Below are 10,327 nucleotides of genomic sequence, written 5' to 3'. Positions count from 1 at the left end.
CCTGGAAGATGACGTCCCCTTGGGGGTGGCCCTGGAAGATGACGCCCCCTTGGGGGTGGCCCGGGGGGATGACGCCCCCTTGGGGGTGGCCCGGGGGGACTCGGACCTCTTGGGGGTGGCCCGGGGGGACTCGGACCTCTTGGGGGTGGCCCTGGGGACTCGGACTCTTGGGGGTGGCCCGGGGGGACTCGGACCTCTTGGGGGTGGCCCGGGGGGACTCGGACCTCTTGGGGGTGGCCCTGGGGACTGGACTCTGGGGGGTTGGGGGTGGCCCTGGGGGACTCGACTCTTGGGGGTGGCCCGGGGGACTCGGACCTCTTGGGGTGGCCCGGGGGACTCGGACCTCTTTGGGGGTGGCCCTGGGGGACTCGGACTTTGGGGTGGGTCCCGGGGGACTCGACCTCTTGGGGTGGCCCGGGGGGACTCGGACCTCTTGGGGGTGGCCCGGGGGGACTCGGACCTCTTGGGGGTGGCCCTCCGGGGGACTGGACCTCTTGGGGGTGGCCCGGGGGACTCGGACCTGGGGGTGGCCCGGGGGACTCGGGACCTCTGGGTGGCCCTGGGGGACTCGGACCTCTTGGGGGTGGCTCCCGGGGGACTGGACCTCTTGGGGTGGCCCTGGGGGACTCGGACCTCTTGGGGGTGGCCCGGGGGGACTCGGACCTCTTGGGGGTGGCCCGGGGGGACTCGGACCTCTTGGGGGTGGCCCGGGGGGACTCGGACCTCTTGGGGGTGGCCCGTGGGGACTCGGAACTCTTGGTGGTGGCTGGGGACCTCGGGACTCTTGGGGGTGGCCCGGGGACTCGACCTCTTGGGGGTGGCCCTGGGGACTCGGACCTCTTGGGGGTGGTCCCGGGGGACTCGGACCTCTTGGGGGTGGGCCCTGGGGGACTGGACTCTTGGGGGTGGCCCGGGGGACTCGACCTCTTGGGGGTGGCCCGGGGGACTGGACCTCTTTGGGGGTGGCCCTGGGGACCTCGGACCTCTTGGGGTGGCCCTGGGGGACTCGGACTCTGGGGGTGGCTGGGGGACTCGGACTCTTTGGGGTGGCCCTGGGGACTCGGACCTCTTGGGGGTGGCCCGGGGACTCGGACCTCTTGGGGGGTGGTCCCGGGGGACTCGGACCTCTTGGGGGTGGCCCGGGGGACTCGGACTCTTGGGGTGGCCCTGGGGGACTCGGGACCTTCTTGGGGTGGCCTGGGGGACTCGGGACCCTCTTGGGGGTGGCCCGGGGGACTCGACCTCTTGGGGGTGGTCTGGGGACTCGACCTCTTGGGGGTGGCCCTGGGGGACTGGACTCTTGGGGGTGGCCCGGGGACTGACTCTTGGGGGTGGCCCGGGGGACTCGGACCTCTTGGGGGTCCCGTGGGGACTGGACCTCTTGGGGGTGGCCCGGGGACTCGGACTCTTGGGGTGGCCCGGGGGACTCGGACCTCTTGGGGTGGTCCCTGGGGACTCGACCTCTTGGGGTGGGGCCCTGGGGGACTCGGACCTCTTGGGGTGGCCCTGGGGACTGGACTTCTTGGGGGTGGCCCGGGGGGACTCGGACCTCTTGGGGGTGGCCCGGGGGGACTCGGACCTCTTTGGGGGTGGCCCGGGGGACTGGACTCTTGGGGGTGGCCCGGGGGACCTCGACCTCTTGGGGTGGCCCGGGGGACTCGACCTCTTGGGGGTGGCCCGGGGGGACTCGGACCTCTTGGGGGTGGCCCGGGGGGACTCGGGACTCTTGGGGGTGGCCCGGGGGGACTCGGACCTCTTGGGGGTGGCCCGGGGGGACTCGGACCTCTTGGGGGTGGCCTGGGGGACTCGACCTCTTGGGGGTGCCCCGGGGGACTCGGACCTCTTGGGGGTGGCCCGGGGGACCTGACCTCTTGGGGGTGGCCCTGGGGGACTGGACTTGGGGTTGGTCCCGGGGGACTCGGACTCTTGGGGGTGGCCCTGGGGGACTCGGGACCTCTTTGGGGGTGGCCCGGGGGGACTCGGACCTCTTGGGGGTGGCCCGGGGGGACTCGGACCTCTTGGGGGTGGCCCGGGGGGACTCGGACCTCTTGGGGGTGGCCCGAGGGGACTCGGATGTTACCCTCCTGGGACTACTGAATGCACCCAATTTTCTAAGTGAATTTCTCATGGATCCTTTGGGAGTTGTAAGATTTTCAAGTTTGTATATTATTTCACACTCAGAAGACTGCTCACTGGACATTTTAAGTGTCTTTGGAGATAAATCATGACTTATTACCTTTGCCGTGGATGTTAAAGAGTTCCGAGTTGAATTCACACTAGTCTGATGAACTTTAGGTGATGTTAACTTAGGGCTTGTACTACTTGATTTTTCAGTTGACCTTTTAGGTGAAGTATCAATGCCTGGTCTAGAATCAATGGCTGGACTTTTTAACATTTTTGGATTTGGACTTACTTTTTGCTTTGGAGAATCATCCTTGGAGTCTGGCAAATTTGAGGACTCATCATTCATTGCCTTTGAAACGAGAAGGCCAAGACTACGAGCTATATATGGTTTCACTGGTGTGGGGCTACGCCTTCGTAATAAAGATTTTGTTGGAGTATCCATGCCACATTCTTCCGCACTTGAGATATTAAGCGGAGGAACAGATACGCGTTTGGATTTGCGTGCAACTGTCCGAGAACTATCCGAGGTATCCAACAAGATCCGTGTGTTGGGTTTCTCCCCTTTACTGACTGGCGTGTCAGGAGGTAATAGTTTATCAAAATGCTCTGGATGAAGATGTGGGCCAAAAGAAACTTTCTTCCTTTTTGCATCTGAACACTCTTGAAAATCTTCCTCACAGCTTCTGCGTTTCAATCCTGTACACTCTGCAATTGTTTAATTATTTTTTTACATCAAATTGTATTAATTTCTAACCAAAATCTATATACTACAGGCATACCTCGTTAATATGGTGAGTTAGGATCCGGGCCACTGCCTTAAAGCGAATCATAGCCTTTTTATCTCACTTCCCAGAGCATACAAAAGCCTAAAAACACACTTACACTATCATTTGAGTGTGCAATAGTACTAGGGAAAAAAAAAAAAAAAAAAAAATCGTGCACCAATCCTAGCTTGCAGCCTATCTTGGTGTTCGACGTGCCTTCCTCACTAAGCTTGATCATTCTTATCTTTTGGTCAAAAGTAAGAAGCTTGTGACTCCTTTTCACTAGCATTAAACTTAGGGGTCATCGTACTATAATTAACAATTACAATAACACAATAGTGATTTTTTTATAAATTGACAGAATACAACAATGTTACATGAAGTGCGCAAATACTGTAGACAGACTGTGCGAGGGTAACAAAATGGAGTCAGTCAACTGATGTGCGCATCACTGCTGAAAACAAACATGAATACGTATACAATTGGAAAGCACCATATTAGCGAGGTACGTTTGTAATCATTAACAAAAACAATTCACCAATACTAACAGTAAATATTACACTTACCACCACTTAGATTATGACGACTTATTGGAGATTTAGTAGTGGGTGACAGTATCTTGTAACCTGTCAAGTGGTCTTTTACTTGGGAATGAACGAGACTTGAATCTTCAGGGTATTCCCATCGAAACTCTCGCTCATGTACAGTGATGATATCTTTGTGTTCCAATATATTAATTTCTTGTGTGGCCATGGGGGAACCATTTAAAAGAGTTGGGTTTACTTGTGAAAGATTTGTCAAGTATGCCTGAAAATAATGAAATGAAAGAATATTTTGACTTGATGAAAAATTTACTTACTACAAAGTAATGGAAGGGCCTAAATTAAAAATACAAAACCTACCTATCAAGCACACAGAATTCTTCACTCAGGTAAAAGATTCATTAATGTATTTATCATGAAAACAAATTTAGCAAATGCAGTTAACCCATGATATAATGGCGTAATATGCAAGGCTATGGAGTCGGTAAAATGTAATTAAAGGAGGTGGAGGTGCCATAAATAAAGGAGTCGGAGTCAAATGTTGTACACAATTTAAAGATAATGCAATAAATGTTGAAAATAAACAAGTTAAAAGTACAATTTATTTAGTGGATTCTCCCCACTATTTTAGAGGCATGTCATAGTGACCTATAACAAGTGTTTATTATATACCATTACACTGGTACCTTAAATTATGCATTACCAACTTCAACGCTTTAATCTACACCAAGAAAATTCTAAGAGGAATTGGTCACCAATCTGCACAAACAAATCATTCCTTTTGAAAGCAAGAGGCTCAGCAGACAGTGCCAAGTGCTCAGCAGACAGTGCCAAGTACCCCCAATAAAAAGCAGAGTGGCAATAAGCATACTATAGGAAAACTAAGTATGACAGGACCAAGACTTTTCAATAGCCCCCCATTCATACACAAAGGGAATTATTACCAACAGACCCCTGGCTGTCTTCAATAGAGAATTGGGCAAATCCCTTATGTCCTAAGTATGCACTACAGCCAGACTGTGCATATGTTGAACTTCATGCAGCTAGCACCAACAGCCTGGTTATTCAGGCCATTTACTGGGAGGCCTGGTCTGGGACTGGGACATGGGGAAATTGACCCTCAGAACACACACACACGATAGGCCTACCTGGAGGGTGTTCCAGGCGCCAACATTCCCAAAGCCCAGTCCTTGACCAGGCCTCCCACTGATCAGGGCCTGACCAACCAAGCTATTACTGCTGGCTGCATGTAGTCCAATGTAAGAACCACAGCTGATTGGGTACTAACTTTAGGCATCTATCCGGTTCCCTCTTGAAGTCCGCCAGGGGTTTATTGGTATATACAAAACAATAATAATCTAAGTAAGGGACTCAGGGGCTAGAATCCTATAAATCCATGCTACAATACAGTACAGATTCTCCGCACTTAGAGACATATGTACTTGTTTACCGACCACTCGGACTTATGATCAGCTCTCCAACCAGTATGCAAACCAAAATAATGTATATTAGAGCTGATTTCCTCTATTCTGTTTATTACAGTATACAGTACACTACTGTATAAATATTTAAAAACATACTAGAAATGATAAATAGTTAAAAAAAAAAAAAAAAAAACCCAGACAAGTTGAAGATTGAGCATATATATATGTGCAGACCAGCTAGCAGCACCTCTAACTCGCATCTTTCAGCACTGCCTAATACAGTGTAAATGACCCTCTCTGTGGAAAGAGGCAAATGTAGTCCCTGTTCACAAAAAGAAGAGCAGAGCAGAAACCAGCAACTACAGACCAGTGTCACTTCTGTCAATCACTGGTAAGATCCTTGAGACAATAATCTCAAGATAAATGACAGTTTTTTGACTACCACTCACTACTTTGTGATCGTCAATATGGCTTCAGGAAAGGTTACTCTGCTGCTGATCTGTTGTTAAACCTCTCCACTAAGTGGCACCAGTCACTGGATGAATCCAAAGTCAGCTGTGTGGTAGCACTGGACATTGCTGGTGCTTTCAACCGGGTGTGGCACCAGGGCCTCTTAGCAAAACTTCAAGCACTGGGAATTGCAGGCTCTATGCTATGTCTCCTCAGTGATTACCTTCATGGTAGATCTCTAAGTGTAGTTCTCAATGGAACGGAATCAGCAAGACATCCTATTGGGGCAAGTGTTCCACAAGGAAGCGTGCTGGGTCCATTGTTATGGAATGTCTACTTCAACGACCTTCTTCATCTCATCCCAGAATCACATGCATATGCAGACGACTGAACACTGACATTCACTTATCCAAGAGAAGAAATGCCAGCTGCTCTAAGCTACATCAATCACCAGCTGAGAGCTATATCAGCTTGGGGAAATAGATGGCAAGTAACATTTGCACCTGAGAAAACGCAAATGATGATCGGCTCTAGGCACCATGATGGTAATGTTGGTGCAGTAGTAAGGATGAATGGGAGGGTGTTGGCACCTGGAGAAGAAGTTGATATCCTTGGGGTGAAATTTGACTCCAAACCATGAAGAACCATGTTGTAAATCTTGCAAACAAGGTAGCCAGGAAGCTTACAGCACTTCGCAGTATCTCGCATCTGCTTGACAGTAGGGGTTGCAAGATCCTGTACGAGGCACAAGTATGCTCACACCTTGAGTATGCTCCACTTTCTTGGTTTGCCTGCCCCCCCCCCTCTCATCTGCGACTGCTTGACTGAGTAGAGAACAGAGCAAGACGCCCCTCATCTCGCCAGACGCATCCTGGATAGATTTGTCATTTCAGCAGAGCCTTCAACATAGGAGGGATGTGGGTGGCCTTACCAAGTATGTACAAGGCCAATATTGTCAAAATACCACACTTGGATCCACTTCGAGGACAGCGTGAAACAAGCTTTATGCCACAAGACGGGCAGAAAGCAGCAACTTCACTCTGGCTGCTACTTCTCCAGAACATCACTCCATCTGAGATCATACATACCCAGGATGACTCGAGTATGGAACACATTCTGACAGCATAATGATGTCAACGAGATAAAGTCAGTTGATCAAATGACAATGCTGGGCCCTACAGATGGCTCCAACTTCATCCTGTTCCCTACTTGTATGTCTCATAACAATAAAAATGCTTTCAAATGAGCTGATGTAGGTAATAGCTCTAGTTTGCAAGTAAAAAAGTTAGGGAATCCTTAACCTGTAAATAACTGTCAATAAAGCTAGGATCCTTAACCTTGTCAAACCCTGTGTAGAGAGAAAGAGAGAGAGAGAGCAAGAGAGAGAGAGAGAGAGAGAGAGAGAGAGAGAGAAAGAGAAAAGAGAAAAGAGAGAGAGAGAAAGAGAGAGAGAGAGAGAGAGAGAGAGAGAGAGAGAGAGAGAGAGAGAGAGAGAGAGAGAGAGAGAGAGAGAGAGAGAGAGAGAGAGAGACAGAGAGAGAGAGAGAGAGAGAAGAGAGAGAGAAGAGAGAGAGACGAGAGAGAGAGATAGAGAGAGAGAGAAAGAGATAGAGAGAGAGAGAGATAGAGAGAGAGAGAGAGAGAAGAGAGAGAGAGAGAGAGAGAGAGAGAGAGAGAGAGAGGAGAAAGAGAAAGAGGAGAGAGAAAGAGAAAGAGAAAGAGAAAGAAAAAGAGAGAGAGAGAGAGAGAGAGAGAGAGAGAGAGAGAGAGAGAGAGAGAGAGAGAGAGAGAGAGGAGAGAGAAGAGAGAGAGAGAGAGAGAGCAGAGAGAGAGAAAGAGAAAGAGAGAGAAAGAGAGAGAAAAGAGAGAGAAAGAAATAGAGAGAGAAGAAGAGATAGAGAGAGATAGAGAGAGAAAGAGAGAAGAGGAGAGAGAGAGATAGAGAGAGAGAGAGAGAGAGAAAGAGAGAAAGAGAGAGAGAGAAAGAGAGAGAGAAAGAGTGAGAAAGAGAAAGAGAGAGAAAGAGAGAGAGAAAGAGAGAGAAAGAGAAAGAGAGAGAAAGAGAGAGAAAGAGAGAGAAAGAGAGAGAAAGAGAGAGAAAGAGAGAGAAAGAGAGACATTCATGCAGTGAGAGATTTTTCCTCCACACCCAGGGAGATTCCTTTTAGGAAAAGGCAAAGCTTCAACAAGGTTTAATCTTTGATGTTAACACACTCACATTTATTATCACACTGGCCGATTCCCACCAAGGCAGGGTGGCCCGAAAAAGAAAAACTTTCACCATCATTCACTCCATCACTGTCTTGCCAGAAGGGTGCTTTACACTACAGTTTTTAAACTGCAACATTAACACCCCTCCTTCAGAGTGCAGGCACTGTACTTCCCATCTCCAGGACTCAAGTCCGGCCTGCCGGTTTCCCTGAACCCCTTCATAAATGTTACTTTGCTCACACTCCAACAGCACGTCAAGTATTAAAAACCATTTGTCTCCATTCACTCCTATCAAACACGCTCACGCATGCCTGCTGGAAGTCCAAGCCCCTCGCACACAAAACCTCCTTTACCCCCTCCCTCCAACCTTTCCTAGGCCGACCCCTACCCCGCCTTCCTTCCACTACAGACTGATACACTCTTGAAGTCACTCTGTTTCGCTCCATTCTCTCTACATGTCCGAACCACCTCAACAACCCTTCCTCAGCCCTCTGGACAACAGTTTTGGTAATCCCGCACCTCCTCCTAACTTCCAAACTACGAATTCTCTGCATTATATTCACACCACACATTGCCCTCAGACATGACATCTCCACTGCCTCCAGCCTTCTCCTCGCTGCAACATTCATCACCCATGCTTCACACCCATATAAGAGCGTTGGTAAAACTATACTCTCATACATTCCCCTCTTTGCCTCCAAGGACAAAGTTCTTTGTCTCCACAGACTCCTAAGTGCACCACTCACCCTTTTCCCCTCATCAATTCTATGATTCACCTCATCTTTCATAGACCCATCCGCTGACACGTCCACTCCCAAATATCTGAATACATTCACCTCCTCCATACTCTCTCCCTCCAATCTGATATCCAATCTTTCATCACCTAATCTTTTTGTTATCCTCATAACCTTACTCTTTCCTGTATTCACTTTTAATTTTCTTCTTTTGCACACCCTACCAAATTCATCCACCAATCTCTGCAACTTCTCTTCAGAATCTCCCAAGAGCACAGTGTCATCAGCAAAGAGCAACTGTGACAACTCCCACTTTATGTGTGATTCTTTATCTTTTAACTCCACGCCTCTTGCCAAGACCCTCGCATTTACTTCTCTTACAACCCCATCTATAAATATATTAAACAACCACGGTGACATCACACATCCTTGTCTAAGGCCTACTTTTACTGGGAAATAATTTCCCTCTTTCCTACATACTCTAACTTGAGCCTCACTATCCTCGTAAAAACTCTTCACTGCTTTCAGTAACCTACCTCCTACACCATACACCTGCAACATCTGCCACATTGCCCCCCTATCCACCCTGTCATACGCCTTTTCCAAATCCATAAATGCCACAAAGACCTCTTTAGCCTTATCTAAATACTGTTCACTTATATGTTTCACTGTAAACACCTGGTCCACACACCCCCTACCTTTCCTAAAGCCTCCTTGTTCATCTGCTATCCTATTCTCCGTCTTACTCTTAATTCTTTCAATAATAACTCTACCATACACTTTACCAGGTATACTCAACAGACTTATCCCCCTATAATTTTTGCACTCTCTTTTGTCCCCTTTGCCTTTATACAAAGGAACTATGCATGCTCTCTGCCAATCCCTAGGTACCTTACCCTCTTCCATACATTTATTAAATAATTGCACCAACCACTCCAAAACTATATCCCCACCTGCTTTTAACATTTCTATCTTTATCCCATCAATCCCGGCTGCCTTACCCCCTTTCATTTTACCTACTGCCTCACGAACTTCCCCCACACTCACAACTGGCTCTTCCTCACTCCTACAAGATGTTATTCCTCCTTGCCCTATACACGAAATCACAGCTTCCCTATCTTCATCAACATTTAACAATTCCTCAAAATATTCCCTCCATCTTCCCAATACCTCTAACTCTCCATTTAATAACTCTCCTCTCCTATTTTTAACTGACAAATCCATTTGTTCTCTAGGCTTCCTTAACTTGTTAATCTCACTCCAAAACTTTTTCTTATTTTCAACAAAATTTGTTGATAACATCTCACCCACTCTCTCATTTGCTCTCTTTTTACATTGCTTCACCACTCTCTTAACCTCTCTCTTTTTCTCCATATACTCTTCCCTCCTTGCATCACTTCTACTTTGTAAAAACTTCTCATATGCTAACTTTTTCTCCCTTACTACTCTCTTTACATCATCATTCCACCAATCGCTCCTCTTCCCTCCCGCACCCACTTTCCTGTAACCACAAACTTCTGCTGAACACTCTAACACTACATTTTTAAACCTACCCCATACCTCTTCGACCCCATTGCCTATGCTCTCATTAGCCCATCTATCCTCCAATAGCTGTTTATATCTTACCCTAACTGCCTCCTCTTTTAGTTTATAAACCTTCACCTCTCTCTTCCCTGATGCTTCTATTCTCCTTGTATCCCATCTACCTTTTACTCTCAGTGTAGCTACAACTAGAAAGTGATCTGATATATCTGTGGCCCCTCTATAAACATGTACATCCTGAAGTCTACTCAACAGTCTTTTATCTACCAATACATAATCCAACAAACTACTGTCATTTCGCCCTACATCATATCTTGTATACTTATTTATCCTCTTTTTCTTAAAATATGTATTACCTATAACTAAACCCCTTTCTATACAAAGTTCAATCAAAGGGCTCCCATTATCATTTACACCTGGCACCCCAAACTTACCTACCACACCCTCTCTAAAAGTTTCTCCTACTTTAGCATTCAGGTCCCCTACCACAATTACTCTCTCACTTGGTTCAAAGGCTCCTATACATTCACTTAACA

The 10,327-nt window shown here is 48.0% G+C and overlaps 1 protein-coding gene across 1 annotated transcript in view; it reads right to left on the bottom strand.

Annotated features, from left to right (window-relative positions):
- LOC128684258 (serine/arginine repetitive matrix protein 1) overlaps window positions 1–3,691 on the bottom strand; it is a 4,979-nt gene extending 1,288 nt beyond the window's left edge. Inside the window, exons 1-2 of the mRNA XM_070098414.1 lie at window positions 3,455–3,691; window positions 1,869–2,829 (exon numbers count right to left, since the gene is read on the bottom strand). Coding sequence (XP_069954515.1) covers window positions 1,869–2,829; window positions 3,455–3,641 — 1,148 coding nt within the window. The 5' untranslated portion in view covers window positions 3,642–3,691. The remainder of the gene's footprint in view (window positions 1–1,868; window positions 2,830–3,454) is intronic.
- Between the last annotated feature and the right edge of the window lie 6,636 nt (window positions 3,692–10,327).

This window comes from Cherax quadricarinatus, chromosome 4 (assembly GCF_038502225.1).
Source record: "Cherax quadricarinatus isolate ZL_2023a chromosome 4, ASM3850222v1, whole genome shotgun sequence".
Classification (NCBI taxonomy): domain Eukaryota; kingdom Metazoa; phylum Arthropoda; class Malacostraca; order Decapoda; family Parastacidae; genus Cherax; species Cherax quadricarinatus.
The sequence above is the reverse complement of the archived record's forward strand: the minus strand, read 5'-3'. Positions and strand labels throughout refer to the sequence as shown.